General features: G+C 39.7%; 1 protein-coding gene across 6 annotated transcripts in view; it reads left to right on the forward strand.

The window, feature by feature from the left end:
* anks1b (ankyrin repeat and sterile alpha motif domain containing 1B) overlaps positions 1–18,846 on the forward strand; it is a 240,466-nt gene that overhangs the window by 59,010 nt on the left and 162,610 nt on the right. For all 6 annotated transcript variants that reach the window (XM_051687944.1, XM_051687947.1, XM_051687950.1 and 3 more), the window contains exons 2-6: positions 4,780–4,860; positions 5,874–6,030; positions 10,490–10,786; positions 16,901–16,976; positions 17,330–17,431. In XM_051687944.1, the coding sequence (XP_051543904.1) occupies positions 4,780–4,860; positions 5,874–6,030; positions 10,490–10,786; positions 16,901–16,976; positions 17,330–17,431 (713 nt within the window). The remainder of the gene's footprint in view (positions 1–4,779; positions 4,861–5,873; positions 6,031–10,489; positions 10,787–16,900; positions 16,977–17,329; positions 17,432–18,846) is intronic.

Consider the following 18,846-nt stretch of genomic DNA (forward strand, 5'->3'; position numbering starts at 1 on the left):
TGAACGCCCAAGTGTCTGTCTTTAAAGTGGTCATGACATGCCTTTTATATTTTATTTTAATGTGTTCCTTAAGGTTCATTTATAGTATTAGTAAAGTTTTTTGCACAAATATTTGTAAAACTTGATCATTTTCCACCCTCATTCTGACCCTCTTTCAGAAACGCTCGGTTTTGGTGCTGCTTCTCCTTTAAGACTTGACAGTAAACGCCCACTGTTATGATTGGCTCTCTGCTATTGACTGACCTGCTCTCTCTACTTGCCATCTCATTGCTCACCACAGGTGGGCTACAAAAGTGATAAGGTAAATTAAACGTTGATGGGAGGTGTTCAGATGCAGATGTCTACCACAGTGTGATATCACAATGTGTAGGAAGTAGAGAAGTTGTTTTGGCAGCTTGATTCAACAAATGCTCTTTTTGCATTGAGGAGGAAGTTTTGAGGTATGAAACTTACAGTATGTTTTTATAGTACAATGACCTTTTAAAATGTCAAAAGATTAAGGAAGATTTGATTCCTCATACCATGACCCCTTTAAGTCATGTGGCTACCACCTCCAGATGGTTACACCGTTTAGACATGTTTGACTTTAAGCACAAGAAAAAAGTATAAAAATGGCTTTGAACAAAGAAATTGAAAGCATGTTCATCATCATAGAGGTTTAGTAATTGTTACGTGTGAATTGCATTTTTTATGTATTATTGAATAACCAGACAAACATTGAGCATCACATCACTGACCCTTAAATGTTTACAAATATACCTTTATTTCCTTAAAAAATATGCCTGCATAGATATTAGACAGTAAGGCAGCTCACTAGGTTTGAAACACAGCTACTGTAAGCACAAACAGTGGCCAAAGCTAAAGCAGATGTGTGACTGGCTGGTCAAAGAGGCAGCATGCATTGCAGGACAGTGGTGGTCAAATATTGGCCTGAACTCTTGTATGAAGTAACCACAGAATATACACAATCCACACTCAACTGGCTGCAGCACAGGCCCATCAGACACACAGATACACTTGTTTTCTTACTATGCACTTGTTACCAACTCTAGGTTTAGTTAGTCATTGTTTTTCCTTCAAGGAGAGGCTAAGATTGAGGTAGACTCAAGGGTTTTATATGGTTCCCTTGTGCTGGCGTACTCTGATTTAATTTTGCTCACGTGGAAGCCTGTTAAAATCTAAATTCGGCTTCTGCTCAAATCTTTTGGCAGTACTAAATATACAAAGTCTGTTTAACACATTCACACATGCACACTTACAGACATAGAAACTTGTCTTGTGGGCTGATGTATTAGCTGTTTGTAAGCTGGCGAAGAACAACATCCAGAGTTTGTGTGTGTGTGTGTTGCACTTGACTTGTGTCAGGTTTCCTGTACCGATGATGTATGTAACAACAAATTGCTCCGGCATTAATCAAAGTAATTCACTGGAATCAGATTGTACTGAGAAACAGCAGCTTGTTATGAAACACACTACAGGTAGACATGAAAGATATGATGGCTTCTAATTAACAGCAGGCTGAGTTGTTACAGACTTTTGAGTGTGTTTATGTGTCTGTGATCTTTCATAAGGGCACACACCCAATAACACTCAGCAGGATTATGAGGGAATCAATGACATCAGTGCATTTCCTCATCCCCCAGGGTACAGTGCGATTTATTGATTGCTTGTGTCTGTTTTTAATTATACTCCAGTGGAAATGAAAGGAGAGAGGCATCAGCAGACACTGCCAATCAATCTGATGTGTGATCTACTCACTTCAGACAATATTGGCTTTTCAACCAATCAGAACGCAGGAAACGTGTCTTTTTGGTTTGTCCTTTTTTTACTACTGCAAGTAGAGTGAGCCTGTATAGCTGCAGGTAACATGCTGAAACAGCGGAAATGCACTATAAACTTATTCACAATTGTTTGCAGCATATGATTTTATGATGCAACATAAATTACTGAAGCAAACTACTCACCTATTGATTGAAAAAAGACATCTGTTTCACACACAGTCACAGGCACACAAACAGCACTTTCTATGCAGTAAATTCGACTGAATCCAGACAATTTAAACAGTTTATAGCTACACTTTGGGGTTTGGATTGCATGTAAACAAATTACTTTGGATGTAAATGTATTCCCCCTCCTGATGTAAATTAGATTTAATGATGAACGAGTTAATATATGGGGGAGAATGAGGTTAGTTGTCACACAGGGAAATTGTCACAATGGCTATATCTCAGTAACAATAAGATATATGACTCTGGTGGTGTAATCCATGTCTTCAGAAGAATTAGTATTAGTGAGGGTGAGAAACAGATCAATAGTTAAATCCATTTTTACTATAAATCTCCACTTTCACATTCTTTCAAATTTTGAAGTGAAAGTGAAAGTGGAGATTTATGGTAAAAATGATTTAAATATTGATCTGCTTCTCACCCACACCCATCACATCTCTTCTGAAGACATGGATTTAACCACTGGAGTCTTATGAACTACTTTTATGCAGCCTTTATGTGCATTTTGAGCTTCAACATTTTGGTCACCATTCACTTGCATTGTGAGGACCTACAGAGCTGAGATATTCTTCTAAAAATCTTCTTTTGTGTTCAGTAGAAGAAAGAAAGTCATACACATCTGGATGGCATGAGGGTGTGTAAATGATGAAAGTATTTTCATTTTGGGGTAACTATACCTTTAAGGCAAAGGTCAACAATATCATGAAGGCAGATTTCTACATCAATTACAATATTTTTTTGATCAAAACAATGTTTTGATATTTTTGTTTGTTAACTTTTCCATTTTTGTTTTTTATAAATCCTTATTTGCTTGTGGCAATTTGTCACAAAAGGTCAACATGTGTTTAATGGTCTGTATCTGTTTTCCTTGACAATATCGATGAAAATGTACCTAGCTTGAAGGTATGTGACTAGGCAGAAACTGACTTTAAAAAATAAACTTCTCTTGAGAAATATTAACTGGAGTAAAAAGTGTGACAACTAGCCCTGGTCTCCCCTTATAGTTCTCAATAGGCCACTCATGATGATAACTATTTTAAAGCGTGCCCTTAAAGGACAAAACTAGGTCTTCTGTGTCAAGCAGTTCTGTTAAAGCGTGCAATAAATAAATAAATAAATAAATCCCATAGACATTTGAGCCATATTTAGGGACAACAATATCAGGTGAGCTCTTTTGTCTTTGGCTGGTAGGCAACCACCTAGAACACTTTAGCAACCAACTGTTTATAATTTTGTTATGGCACATGGTGTTTAGAGTGTGATTTGTCATTGTGAGATATTTGAAGTTTATATTTGTGTGTGTGTATCTGTAGTGCAGTGTCATTGCTCAGTGGGAGCTTATTTAAGCATCTCTTTCTCTTCATTCTCCACCTCTATTCATATCCTCCTCTTCAATAAACCTCCCTCGTGTGCTTCCAGCTACTCAAGATTCCAGAGTGTGTAGCTGTGCCAATTAGGCTAGCTCTGCGCTGCCGTGTGTGTGAGTTTAGGATGGGTAACACTGACATACTGTATGCAGTGCAGCACTTCAGTGCTCTCCACACGTACAAGATGAGTCATATGCACACAGCAACGGCAGGGCTTTCCCATGCTCTGTGTGCGAGAGTGAATGTAGGCTGATTAACTAATGTAGGCTATTGGACTGAGTAACAGTAGAGATTTTCCGATGCATTGCGACATATTTGAATGTTCTCTATATCAATTCTTAAATCCCAAGACTGATCTTTTACTATATGCGCATCTCTCTACTATGTGATTAAATCACTTGCATATGAGACCAGATTTCATGCTATGTGGCTAAAATGTCTGATGTGGTAAATCACTCACCAGTGATTCACTGTGTATGAGCGTTAAAGTTTGGTTTCACTCATTCCATATTTAGTAATATGTGTCCAGATGAGATCCACAAAATCTGTTTAATAATTTCCCTTTTAATATACTTTCTGTTCTTTAGTCAGTTGTTGATCAAAAACAACAAGAGCTTAAGTTGTATTAAACCCAGGACATTCCTTTAAAGGGCCATGATTTCCGGTTCCCTCTCAGTTTTTCACTCACACACAGACACACACACACGCACTCAGACGTTGCCCTCTGAACTAAGTTTAGATGTTTTCTCATGCTCCTCTGTCTTACGTTGTTACTGCAGACCATTGGAATATCTGTATTTATGGAAGCATGGGACTGTGTATGTGGGTTTCCTGTTGTCCTGTGACTGGTCGATCATGTTGCGAGTCATATCATGGGTCGGGGCATTTGACCTGTCCTCAAGTATGCATGTGTGTGTATGTGTGTGTTTTACTTATCTATAGTTTGGGGAAAAATGTGTCCCCTTTTGAGCTAAATCTGACAAATCCTCCCTTTAGACACATTCAGGGACTTCCTTAATTGTAAAATCTGTACACTGTACAATCTGTTAGCACAAAATCACAGAGTTTGAACTCAATGTCCTTTCATTCTATTCTTGTATCTAAAAACGAATGATGTTTTCTGGCGGCACAGTGTGTTGGGTCATTTATATGCAGGCAAATATGCAACTACTTGCTGTGCATCTTTGTGGATGTGTTTGTGTGTTCTCTGTGCAGTGATTAAGGTTCTCTGGAGATTGTGAGAATAGCAAGCGTCCCAGAACACTCTTGGCATGAGTGTGATTTACACAAATCCCACTGTATCAGCTCTCAGATCAGTTCTTAACAGAGTTGTATTTAGTAGTTTCAAACATGTAGTTTTGAAGTTTATTGTCCAGTACTGATTGATCTTCTCTTCTCATCTGCAGTATGTGGAGAGGCCTGAATGTAAATTGTGCAGACAGCTCAGGATACACACCTCTACACCACGCGTCATTGAACGGACACAGGTAATCCACACACACCTTTACAAATTGACACAATGTACCTTTGTCAGGGTAGACAACATCTTGTATATAAAACTCATAAAACTCCAGTGGTTTAATCCATGACTTCTAAAGCGGTGTGATCAGTTTTGGATAAGAACAGACCAAAATATAACTCCTTTTTCACTATAAATCTTGCCATTGCAGTCTCTAGGCATGATCATGATTTCAAGCTTGAAATCATGATCGCCAAAAATCATGTTTTCTGCTGATGTCAAGTTTTATAGTAAAAAAGGAGTTATATTTTGGTCTGTTCTCATCCAAAACTGATCATATCACTTCAGAAGACATGGATTAAACTACCCAAGTCATGTGGATTACCTCTATGCTGCCTTTTATGTCCTTTTTGGAGCTTGAAAGTTTGGTCCCCATTCATCATACAGAGACAAATCACATCTCCATCAAAATATCTTTGTTTGTGTTCTGCGGTTGAAAGAAAGTCATATGAGTTTGAGACGGCATAAGGGTAGTAAATGATGAGAGAATTATCATTTTTGGGTGAACTATCCCTTTACGAAGAGAAAGCGCTGCTTAATCATCATACTTCAGATTTTAGAGCCTTAATCCAGCTCAGTTCATAAAACAGGATTATGAGACTGTGCTAGTGGACGGAGACATATTAAGGTGGGGTTTATGGGATGGGGTGGAGTCAGATTAGGCAGATCTTTTTTAGCAGGGATGGAATTAGATTATTTTAGGGTTTTTGGGAAGTTTAAACATTTGCTGTAAGAATGAGGCCAGTGTGGGAGAGGGATTTGTATGAATTGTATGATACATATATTATGTATTATGATAGAGCGCAGTTAGCCCATTTACACAGTGCTGCAATGAAAAAAGAAAGCCCTTTGAGCCAATATTGCTATGTTGGGCTGGTTGGGATGTTCAAACAAACCCAAACATTTCCCAGATAACCCAAATACACAAATATTTCTTATTTGCCTCACCTGTTTGTTTCTTTCTGTCTTTCTCTTTCTCAGGGACGTGGTGTTGAAGTTGTTGCAGTTTGAAGCCTCCACTAATGTGGCAGACAGTAAGGGCTGTTTTCCTCTGCACCTGGCAGCATGGAGAGGTGACGTGGAGATAGTCCAGATCCTGATCCACCATGGACCGTCTCATAGCAGGGTTAACGAACAGGTACACACACATATGCTCACAATACCACAGCGTGGCTAGTAGGTAAAAACACTCTCATACACACATTTGCATGATACAAGTCAGCTTCAATGTTGACTCAATTGTATTTTCTAAAGAAAATGTGAGTGGTGTTGTGCGTGACTGTCAGAGCATTGGTATGCAATGTCTTAATGATATTTTGATATTTAGTGAATGTCTTAACCTCCAGTGTGCTGTCTGTCTGCACTTGTCTCAGAACAGTTGGAAATGTTCCTTATTTTCATCCTAACTCCATATAAAGCACAGTAAATAGAGGATTTCAAAGGAAAAAATGCGCTGAGGTATACATTAGTGAACATAGTGTTTAGCAGTGTGGCGTTTGTGTACTAAGTAGTGGGAATTGGGCATTCCAAATTGGGAGAAAAGGGGATAAAAATATAAGAAAAAAAATTTATGTTTTCATAATTCCATGTTATTTCATAGTTGTGACAACTTTACTTTTATTCTAAAATGTGGCAAACAGTAGTAATGCAGAATGAGTCGATATGCCCAAACTTTTAACTTGTAGTACATGTTTGCTGCTTTGTGTTTTGTATAAATCCTTGTGCTGTTCTAAGTGTGTATTGAAAGCTTTCCGTTTACATATCTATAGAGTGTACTGTATGTGTGTGCATCATTTGACCTGTGTGTGTGTTTTTAAGTGGAGAGCTTCTGTAGGAACACTATGGTCCTAATAAAGTGCCCGCCTTGGTCTTCTGCTGTTGTAGCCCATCCGCCTCAAGGTTTGACGTGTTGTGCATTCTGAGATGCTATTCTGCGCACTACAATTGTGCAGAGTGGTTATCTGAGTTACTGTAGCCTTTCTGTCAGCTCGAACCAGTTTGGCCATTCTCCTTTCACCTCTCTTATCAACAAGGTGTTTCTGTTTTAGGCACCATTCTAGAGTAAATTCTAGAGACTGTTGTGTGTGAAAATCCCAGGAGATCAGCAGTTACAGAAATACTCAAACCAGCCCATCTGGCACCTACAATCATGCCACGCTTGAAAGATAAAATATATATACTGTATATACACGTGTATAAAGTGGCTAGGTTTGGGGGTGTGTGGTGTCTGTTACTCAGGAATGTTTTGTTTTCTGGCTCAGAGGACAAAAGGTTAGATCGTTTTCTCTGACAGCCTTCTGAATTTTTCTCTCAGTGACTCAGACTCACTCACTCACACACACACACACACACAGAGATTTGGCCACATGTGTTTGTGAGTCCCGGTGTCAGATCCACCGTGTTAACACACTCACCCAGTTCACTTAGCACAGGTCAGTAGGATGAGGTCACGTCCTCCTTTGGCTGAATGTGTACAGATGATTACATGTGTGTGTGTGTGTGTGTGTGTGTGTGTGTGTGTGTGTGAGAGAGAAAAAGGAAAACCATGTGTTTTATAGTCAGATCATCACCTTTGGACTAAGCTTCCTGTGTTTGGAATGGCATGGCAGCTTGATCCTGCAAAAGCATTCCAGATTAATCTGCAGTGGATTGTACATGATAGACTAGACTATTGCGTTTCTCCACACCTCCAGTCCTCCCAGCACTGTCTGCGCCATCTGATTTATTGCTTGGCTAACAGAAGAGACAGAATTAACAGGCTTTTCATTAGAAAAAAAAAGTACTTTAGTTGTGATTGTTTATCTATTTTATATTTTAATTATATGTTCTGTGTCTTTTAAAGTGCTGATCGTTCTAGATAAGTTGTCACCATTGTGTCACAGCTCATTTATTGAAAGCGGTTGCCATTTCTTCTCTGTTTTTTTTTATCATGACAGACCATCTTGGACATGAAATAATAGGGCGTGAACAGTATGGAGGGAAAATCAGCCTGCTAATTCAGCAAATACTATTCTTTTAATCTAAAAATGCAAAATGGAAGTCTGTAGTATGTCCTGATTTGATTGTTAAATAAAAGTGTGTGTATGTGTGTCTATTTGGCGTTCTAGGCTGAAAAAGGGAGATTAAAGTCAGAAAGACAAGGAAGAGAGTAAGACAGAGAGATAGAGAGTGATATTTATCTGCAGTGTCAGGTCTGTTTCTTCATGCTGCTTCGGGGACTCTGAGTCTCTTATCATCTCTTTAAATCATGTCTTGCTAATTGCAGAACCCATTTGCTTTAAATAAGTTAATGCAGTTATAGCGGACACTTGCTGCAAGTCTCTCTGTTATTGACAGGCCTGCTCAAATGCTCCTCCTTTCTTTATTTTACAGACATAAGCACCCATTTCTCACTTGTCTCAATTTTTTTGGAACTCCCCTCTAAAAAGACACACATACACAAAGATATAGTCAAGTGAAGGCAGTAGAGGGTGCTGTGGATTTATAATACAGCATGTCTGTAGAGGATACATAGGTTTATAATGTTCTTAGACTTTTTGTCATAGTTTTATAAGTGGTACCTTCTATGCACTATTATTATTGCTCATACTTTAAGTTAGGGAAGGTAAGGGAATAAAACAAACCTCTCATCCTGAATATAAAACTTTGGCACTTTACTGGTTCCACACCTTTGTGCTACAGACATGAATGATAACTCAAATTATGCATCTTGTAGAGAAGGTGTGGTATTTATTTGGCTAAGGAGACAATAAAAGGTGGAAAAATCTCATAGGTTTTATTGGAAAGGTGTGACACTAACCAAAGTGGTCAGATGCAAAGTTGTCACCACAGAAGCATCCAACACAGGCTGCGAAGCCATGTGCGACGGCTGTCCAGCGTTTGGCACCTGGACTGGTGCACAAACTGCTTGGCACATAAATCGCCGGTAACTGCTTGCAGTCCTCTTGGCTCTGGAATCCTTTCGATCAGACGTGCAAAGGTCTCACATTTTGATTCATTTAGACAGCACTGCAGTTGTGGCATATACAAACCGCCAAGGAAGAGTTCGGTCACGCCCAGTGATGAACCTGGTGAGCTGAATTCTTCTCTGGAATGAGTCATGTCTCCTATCAGTTAACCTCGGTCAGCTCAGAGGATTTGGGAGGTATTTGAGGAAGTCGAGGTGGACCTGTTTGTCTCCCTGGAGACCACACATTGTCGCCTCTGGTAGTCCATGACATTAGCTCCTCTAGGTTTGGATGCCTTTGCTCACAGCAAATATGCATTTCCCCCTGTCCGCTTGCTACGTAAAGTATTGTGCAAGATACGAGGAGACAAGGAAACACTGATATTAGTTGCGCCGAAATCGCCTCACAGCCACTGGTTCCTGAAGGTGATAGAGCTGTTGGATGTTCCCCCCTGGGAGCTTGAGGCACGATCTGGCATCCTCAGCTGAAAATACATGTCTGGCCTCTGAACGGAGCACATCTGACACAATAGGGTTGTCACAACCAGTGCTAGGCACCATACTACAGGCCCAGGCCCCTCACCAAGGCGGCTCTATGCTTTAAAATGGTCACTTTTTTTCTAATTGGTGTTTCTTTCGGGGTGAGGACCCATCGCATTGCCTTATGCAGACAAGACTCTGCTTTCTGCAAGAGCGTTTGGATGCAGGACTTGAGCATAGCCTTTGTAAAAATATAAAGCAAAAGGTAAATGTGTAAATAAAATAGTTTGTCGTTTCCCGATATTCTCGATTATCATCTGTCAGTGACTGTCGCAATCGGCAACGGGTATTTGTCAGATATCGTCAATATCCGATTTCAGTCTTAATTGTTGTAGTGCAAAATGATCAGAAAATAGTCTGGGGGCAGTTGCTCTGCATGATGGAACTTGTTATATATGACAGTAGATGATTGACAGGAAGGTATCCTGGTTGTATGACAGTTCATGCTTTGATAGTGAATGCTATTTATTTTCTGTGCTTTTACAGTATCTGCAATCATTGATATAATGCAATCAAATCACTTCATTGTGACCAACATATACACAAGTGTTACATTGAGTAAAAAAACGTGGATGTAAAGTTCATAGCAGTGTAGTCAAGTATAAACAGGAGAATGTAATATACACATAATGTACATAATAAACAATATTCACAATACGTACAGTATAAACATAATACACAGATTTACAAAATGTGCGAAGAACCTAAAGCTGAAGTGTGTAATTTCTGTGCCACCAGAGTCACAAATGAAATTGCAAAAATAATGTTTTCAAACAGGTTTTCCCCATCTAGAAAGTCCCGCCCCAAATTTACACCATTGTTTGAGCCAATGTTGCTATGTCACACTGGTTGGGATGCTCAAGCAAACAGAGCAATGTTTTAAAGGCACCACAGAGTTGCAGTGGTACACTTTGCTGGGAAATCAACCTACAAATGGCTTATTTATAGTCTCTGCATATTAAGCTGGAATAGGAGACAGTCTTTTAATGTGAACCCCTTTAAAAACCCTTCACTTTTAAAATAATTAATTATAATCAGTATTAAATCAGCTTACTGTACATTCTCTTTCTCTCTGTCTACCTCTCTCTGTCTTTTTTTATTGATTTTATAGAACAATGAAAAAGAGACAGCCCTGCATTGTGCAGCTCAGTATGGTCACTCAGAGGTGGTCCGTGTATTGCTTCAGGAGTTGACGGACCCCAGCATGAGAAACAGTCGAGGGGAGACACCGCTGGACCTGGCCGCCCTGTACGGCCGTCTACAGGTGGTCTGCATGCTACTGAGCTCCCACCCCAGTCTCATGAGCTGCAACACGCGCAAGCACACGCCTCTCCACCTTGCTTCAAGAAACGGCCATCATGCTACCGTTCGGGTGCTGCTGGAGGCCGGCATGGACGTTAACATACAGGTCTGTGTGTGGGTTGCCATATCCTTCCCCTTTATAACCCTTGATCTGTTCCAAAACCTAGAGTGCTGCCTCACTGCCTACTGCCTAGATAGGCAGCTGCCTTCTAAGGGGCAATTCACACCGAATGTGTTTTTATTTGTTTTTTATCATATGCGCTGTTTTTTTGTTGTTGTGGTTTTATATGCAAACATGAGCTAAATGGGAATTTCTCTCTCTCTCTCTCTCTCTCTCTCTCTCTCTCTCTCTATATATATATATATATATATATATATATATATATATATATATATATATATATATATACAGTTCAGTGTATTTTTTTTTATACATTCAGGCTGTGTTTTAATTTATTAACATTAATTTACTGTTAATGTATTACTGTTAATAACGTTCTAGTGGCAGATGTCTGTAACTCTTTTAATGTAAAGTCTTTTATTTATCTGCTGGCATGATTACTGAATGCATTTGTTCTGAAATTGATTAATCGATGATCGATAAGCTTAATTGATCAAATTATTACTGACAAATAATCGATCATCAATTATTCATTAACATCCCTAGTACTGATTGAAAGATAAGGTTAGTTACATTCAACATTTATTTTGCTTCATCTGCCATCTTGTATTTACTTTTTCACTGAGCAATGCATTCTGGGATTGCCTTTTCTGCAAAGGATACATGCAATGCTACCTTAGAATTTGACCAAATAGGTACAGTATCTTATGAGGCAGCACAAATAATTTGCCTTTCTTTTAGAACAGCCTTCTTATCAGGAGGCATATGATGCCTTAAAATGCTGCCTACATAGGCAGTTCACTACGTTTTGGAACTGCACTTATGTTACACACTTTCTTATGCTGGCTGTCTGAAGTCATGCTCTGTTGTGTGAGAGTGAGTGAGTGAGTGAGTGAGTGAGTGAGTGAGTGAGTGAGTGAGTGAGTGAGTGAGTGAGTGAGTGAGTGAGTGAGTGAGAGAGAGAGAGAGAGAGAGAGCAGTGGCGGTTCTAGCTTGAATGGGCCCTGGGCAAAACCCGCTTCAACACGGCCCCAGAGTTGTTGACCGGTTGGGGGGGGGGTGGTCTGTGTGGGTGCCTTGTGCCGCCTCCCCACAAGATGCCATCCTGGGAAACTGCCCATGTCGCCCATGCCTAAATCCGCCGCTGAGAGAGAGAGTGTGTGTGTGAATGGTTAAAGGGCTCCGATAGATGAATTATTAATTTAGTTGTGAGACTAAAGGCCCAAACATACTCTACGCAAGTACGTGAACACAGACGCATCTTGCTACGCAAGCTGGATTTCACGCGTCGTTGCGTTATGAAATGTGTCAGCGCTCAATTCATAACCCAACGCAAGTACGCCCTGCATTCTCAGCGTTGCCGCAAGGGGTGCTAGAGCGGATTTTCTTCTTTCAATCAACAACTGTCATGGCGGACTCGGACAGCCATTTAAGTTGAATCTTTTCGAAAAATATATATGACTTTTTGTCCCTAGTCCATTCAAACGAACATGTTTTTTCTTCTTGTCTCTCCCCAGTTCTCGACTATCGACTCATCCACCACATCCTGGCTGCATCTGAAAACGTAGGCAGCTGACTTGCTGCCTAATCAGTTAATGGCTTAACTGACAGCTGTTTTGAATGAATGGAACGCTTTAGGAAACTGGTCTCCGAACAGTTTGAAAAGCATCTTATTTTCATCCTGCCTCCGTATACATCCTCCAAAGGCAGCATTTTCCTGGTTTTGGACACAGCACTGGTTTCGTGGTCATGCCTAAAAAATCTATTGCCCCCTCGTGGTCTGAGGTTTGTAACCGCCAGAGCAACGCAAGAGCGCATGTAATGTATGTACAACAGGACCACGCGTTGACCATGCGTGCGTTGGCCAAGCGCTCGAATGTGCATTTGCATACTTGGGTGAAGTATGTTTTGGCCTTAAGAGATACACGGTTCTCAGCAAAGGGTTTCCTCCAGCTAAGCCAGTGTTTGTGTGTGTGTGTGTGTGTGTGTGTGTGTGTGTGTGTGAGAGAGAGAGAGAGAGAGATCCTCAGCACTTACAGAGGGGGTGCTACCCTCATGGTTGTATATAATAAGAAAATAATTACTGATGACACAGAAACCTTAAATGATCTGTGGTAGACTCTCAGTTATTCCAAGAATGTGAGTGTGTATAAGTGTGTGTGTTTTTGTTATATGGGATTTCTTTTGTTTTATATTGTCAAACTAAAAAGCTGTTTGTATGGACACTATTCTGTGGTGTATATTTTTGTGTTTGTGTGTGTTACTGATTTAGTACTGCAGGATTGTGTGTGTATGAATTGTTCTATGGTGTGTATATATATATATATATATATCTGCTCGCTGCTTCTCAATTCCTGGAAGTCCAGTGAGAGTGAATCGATTTCCTCCTCCTGGTGACATCAGTAGCTATTTGCCATGGGAAACTGGACAGGAAGTGGTCCTCATTGAGAGGAGGGTGTCCCACTTCCTCTCCCGTTGTAGGCGTGCTCACTGCTCATCCCGAACCCAGTGAAGAACTCTGGGTAAAACACAACAGTGTGCTCTGAAGTCACGTTTTTTCAGAAGTCAGCACTGAACTTCATTCAGAACTTTGAAACACAGTCTCTTCAGCCGGTTCTGGACTAAACTGTTATCTGGACTGCATCTTTCCTTCAAGTGAAAGGATGAATCATTCATTTGGGGCTTGATGTGTTCTTAAAGAATGTGTTTTCTCTGAGTAAGTAATCACAGAGGCTGCAAGCTTACTTTTTGCATAGATACCGTGTAATAGAAGTTGATGTCGTAATGCATATTGATTTACGTTTTTATTCTCACATTCTCTGGGTTTGAGCTAACAGCACTAACTACACGTATGGTCGTTGTTCGGTGTAAGTTTATGTAGCTGTTTGAGCTTGCTCTCTTCATCCTTTCTCTGAGAATTGTGAGCAGGCATAGGGGGTGTTCACAGGATGCGTTTTTGTGTTCAAAAAACAGCTCGACAGACCGCAACTGAATAAAACAGAATGCAGGGGTCTCAAGACACATTTTTGAAAGTTGAACTGCTTTAAACATGACATAACGCCTTTGAGCTAATGGACACTTGAATTTATGCTACCTCGAAAGATAATTTTCCAGTGCACAAGTGCCCTTAAATGCAACAGTCATGCCACAAGATGCTGAAAAATGTTTCAGTGTTTTTCAGGCCAAGGACCCCTTGGTGGATGGAGAGACAGAGCAGTGATCTCCTGTTATGCTGGTCCCTTTTTATGCCATATGTAGTGCTGAGTGTTCTTCCCAAACAATTCAACCTTAATTTCATCAGTCCACAAAATATTTTCCCAGTAGCGTTGTGGAGTGTCAAAGTGGTCTTTGGCAAACTTCAGGCACGCAGCAATGTTTTTGCTGGAAAGCAGCGGCTTCCTTCGTGGTGTCCTGCCATGGACACTATGCCTGTTGGAAGTTTTCCATAAACTAGACCAGGGGTCGGCAACCTTTTTGACATGGAGTGACATTTTTTATTTTCCTGGTTAATGGCTGTGCCGACAATTATGATATAATCATGATCCTGCATGTGAATTTTCACAGAGCATCTTGTGAAAGTGCTTTAATGAAAGAAAACCTGTCCATTGTACAAAATGAGTTAACACAGTTAATGTCATAAATTTGTTTATTTGATTACTGATCATGAAATTGTGTGGAATCTAAAATATTTCAGAAATTATGTCATACATTTTTCAAAATCACACAGAGGGGTAATCACTAGTATGCAATCAATAGCGAGAGATGGGCATGCTATTTTATTTATCTGAAGTTTTTTCTTGATGTAATCCTTCCTCATGATCACGCAGCGTGTTTTCATCAGCTGAATGGGAGGCTAAACACTATTAAAGTGTGATGAGACTTGTGCTGCGCAAGCCATTCGTGCATCACAAGCCGATCAACTTTTTAGCCCTTTTCGGTGAAACACACCTGCAAAATCCTAAAACTTTTATTTCCAGGTTTAATTTATCTTTTGAATAGACTCAGATTTTTATGTTTTATGTTTTCTCTTTTAATCATTTAATGTAATTTTGAGTGTGACCATGCTTTAAGGAGGGTGTACCTTTATGCTGGGTTTGAAATCTCAAGGATTAATAATGGTGTTTTCCTTATCACATCACGTGTTGTTCTGAAAGCAAAAAGAAACAAATTAAACACATTATGTAGACTGTCATCCGCGCAGCCTGACCGAAGGAAAGCGGGCGCATTTTAACTTGCGTGATTAACCGAAAGTGAAGCGTGAATGGCTTGCATTCGCTGCATGAGTCAGTTGGGTACTGCAGTCTCGTCACATTTTAACTTTTTGTTTAGCCTCCCATTCAGCTCATGAAAACACGCTGTGTGATAATGAGGACGGATTACATCAAAATGCAAACTGGAATGCAGGTGCGGAATTTCATATAAATAAAATAGTCTACTCCTCTCTTGCCGTTGCTGGTGTGCCAGTGATTAACTCTCTGCGTGCCAATGCTGGCACACGTGCCATAGGTTGCCGACCCCTGTACTAGACTCATGAACAGAGATGTTAAGTCTTCAGCTGTCACTCTAGGGTTCTTTTTTAACTAATTGAGCATTCTGCGGTGTGCCCTTTGAGTCATCTAAGCTGTACGACCACTTCTAGGGAGAGTAGACGCTGTATTAAATCGTCTCCATTTATAGACAGTTTATCTAACTGTGGACAGATAAATATCTAAGCTCTTCGAGATAACTTTGTAACCCTTTCCAGCTTTATGCAAAGCAACAGTTCTTAATCGTAGGTCTTCTGAGATCTCTTTATGCAATGCATGGTCCATGTCAGCAGATGCTACTTGTAAATAGCAAACTCAGAATATTTGAGTGATTTTTATAAGTCAAAGTAGCTCTAACCAACACCTCCAATTTCGTTTCATTGAATGCCAGGTTTGCCAACTCCTTTTGTTGACGTCATTAGCCTAGGGGTTCATACACTTTTTCCAACCTACAGTGTGATTGTTTTAATGATGTATTCAATATGTACAAGAACAATAAAATAATTTGTGTTATTAGTTAAAACAGATTGTGATTGTTCATTATTGTAACTTAAAATCTGGTTTGATCTTCATTTAACAGAAATGTATACATAAATGCAGGTCATTCCAAAGGGTTCACATACTCTGTTGCCACTGTAGCTAATCCTTAGCTACTTAACTTTAGCTTTAGTTGAAGTTAACATATTGCATTTTTGTTTAATGCATATTTTGACATTTTTCAAAAAAATTGTTTGAGGTCAATCAATAACTGGCGGACCCCTTAGGGGTCACAGCCCCCACGGTTGAAGGACCCTGAGATAGGCCAGCAATTAAAAAATGGTCAAAGTGTGTAACGGCCCCTAGGTAATATTACATGAAAACATATAAACTTAACATGATCAATCTAGACTCTATCTGGAGGATCCCTGTTGTCCAGATTAATGACATGGCATTTTTTCTCAGAAAAAAAAAAAGAAAGAACGTTTTACGATGTTTTAAAACTTATAAGACTGTCCTTTTCTCACTTTGGTAAAACAGTTAAAAAAACAGTATACAACTTTTGCACAGAGGTAGTTTTGGACAAAGCACTTTGACTGCCTTGGTGAACATGAATGCTGTTTTTGCAGGAATATGATGTGCAGTACTGTATTAGGTGTGAAGTGCAGGACTGTAAGTTACACAGTAATTAGTCCCTGCAGGTCTTGGGTATCAAGTGCAGTCTCAAGGTGGCCTATTAAAATGACTACAGTCAACTGTGCAAGAAGCTCTCTCTCATTTACTCGATCTCTTCCCTTCCCAGCTCTCTGTCAGTCAGTTTCATAAATTCACAGTGCCATTGCTGTAAATTGTAGAACACTGAATTAATGTTTCTAGAGCTTAATTGGCTGTAGTTAAGTACTTTACAGTTTGAGCGTGTTATAAAATACTCTGTCAGTAGCCCCAGTAGACGACTTAATCTCACTGATAGACTGTGAGGGATGTCTTTCCAAAGCAACAGTAAAGATGTCGTCGATTATAACTGCCATTCTCTTCTTTATGTGAAGCATTTGTGCTTAAAATATTGACTTAAAGGTTGTATCTCTCTCTCTCTCAGACTGAAAAAGGGAGTGCTCTCCACGAGGCTGCCCTCTTCGGAAAGATGGATGTAGTTCAGCTCCTGCTCGACTCAGGTATGTCTCTCAGATGTGTTTTGTTTGCTTCATGTGCGGGTGTGTAAGAGAGGGTTATTTATGTCTTATAGGGTCATGGTCTGTTTAAACTTCCTGTGTGACCTGTGACCTTACAACTTCCCTGTCAATGCCAGCTGTGGAACAGGAAAATTTGGGAACTTCCCTTTGTAGGGAAAGGGCATGGTGTCTCCACTGTTGCAGTTTTATTGTTGTGGAAATTTTATATTCTGGGAAAAATTCAGTTCTGTGTTTTGTCTAGTTTTTTGTCCCAAATGCGTACTTTCTCAATCTCTCTTTCGATAAAGTTGGATAAATGTAATACATACAAATGTATGTTTCTCTCTTTCTCTCAGGGATTGATGCCAACATCAGAGATTACCAGGGAAGAACTGCTCTAGAGATACTGAGAGAGCACCCATCTCAGAAATCACAACAAACTGCTTCTCTTATACAAGGTAAAGTGTTGCCTAGACTAACACACACATTGAACTTTTTTTGAAGCTCTGAAAACACTCATACACACTCACACACACGTGCACAGGCTGATAAGGGAGTGTGTTCTTGGTGGAGATCAGAAGGTGGATGCTTGCAGATTGATAAAGTTAATTTGAGGAAGTTTGTGTTAGAATGAGAACAATGGCGGTTTACTGTGTGTGAGAAATCCTTGATCTCTGACATACTCAAACCAAAACCCTCACTGTGAATACTAACAATACTGTGTCTTCATTTATTTTGAGAATCATTATTTATGTGACTAGAGCATTAGTGGGAGTGGGAGCAAAAGTAGAAAACGTGACCAAATTTATGAGGTTTTTAGATTTAAATGGGCTATATAGTGAGCAAACAAATTCTACTTGATCTTTTGAAATTAAAAGTTCAATGTACTTTGAAAAGATACATTAACTTGCAGATTTAACTTGCAGAACATCCTTCTGCAACTATCTGACCTAAGACAAATGACAACATTAACACATGATCTCCCATGTTCACTTGTAAACAATACATATTTTAAATTGAAAGTCCACCAAACTTTTACTTTTCTTAGCTGTGCATATCACCTGCCTTTATGCAACATACCAACAGGATCCCAACATCCAGAAAGATTGGCACATTATAGATTGTTTTGAATCTGTCACAATGTAATGAGACAGACCGCTTTCACTGACCGCTGCCTACACCCCTACAGTCAATTTCGGATAGACTGCAAAGACTCTTAATCAATAGCCTTACAATTTAATCATTATGATCACAATTTTAAACACAGCTTTACTGTCATTTAAAAAATCTGATCACTTAATCTATTCAACGAATACATGACTTACACACACTATATATAAAAATAGTATTTTTTTAGAACTGTCAGATTTAACGCGTTAACGCATGCGATTAATTTAAAACATTTAACACGTTAATTTTTCTTAATCGTGATTAACGCATTTATTGTTAATACAGCATAAACACTGGTGTGAAGGGCGGAACCTTTGTAATGTGTCCATCCGGAGTCATTACACTGATACACATGCCACAGCGCCAGAGCCCTTCTATCAAGGTGAGCCTACAAGCTTAGCATGCGCAGTGATCCCATAGAAATTCTATGGGCGGAACTGTCTTAACACGCTAAAGTTGACCGTTACGCTCTCTCGAATGATAGGGCCGTGGAGGTTGTTATCTCATTAAATAAAAGAATCTCTGAGAGCGCTTCCCTGTCAGTGATAAAATGATGAAGAAAGGATCTCTTAACACTATTTAATGTACAAAACAAGCCCAGATAGGACTTGTGACAAAAATCAAGTATTTTTCAGCTTATGTATGGTGCATGGTGAGTTCAAAGCGGCGCTCAATGCTGGTGTTGCCACCCTGATGCGAATCA

Source organism: Myxocyprinus asiaticus, chromosome 45 (assembly GCF_019703515.2).
Source record: "Myxocyprinus asiaticus isolate MX2 ecotype Aquarium Trade chromosome 45, UBuf_Myxa_2, whole genome shotgun sequence".
Taxonomy (NCBI): Eukaryota; Metazoa; Chordata; class Actinopteri; order Cypriniformes; family Catostomidae; genus Myxocyprinus; species Myxocyprinus asiaticus.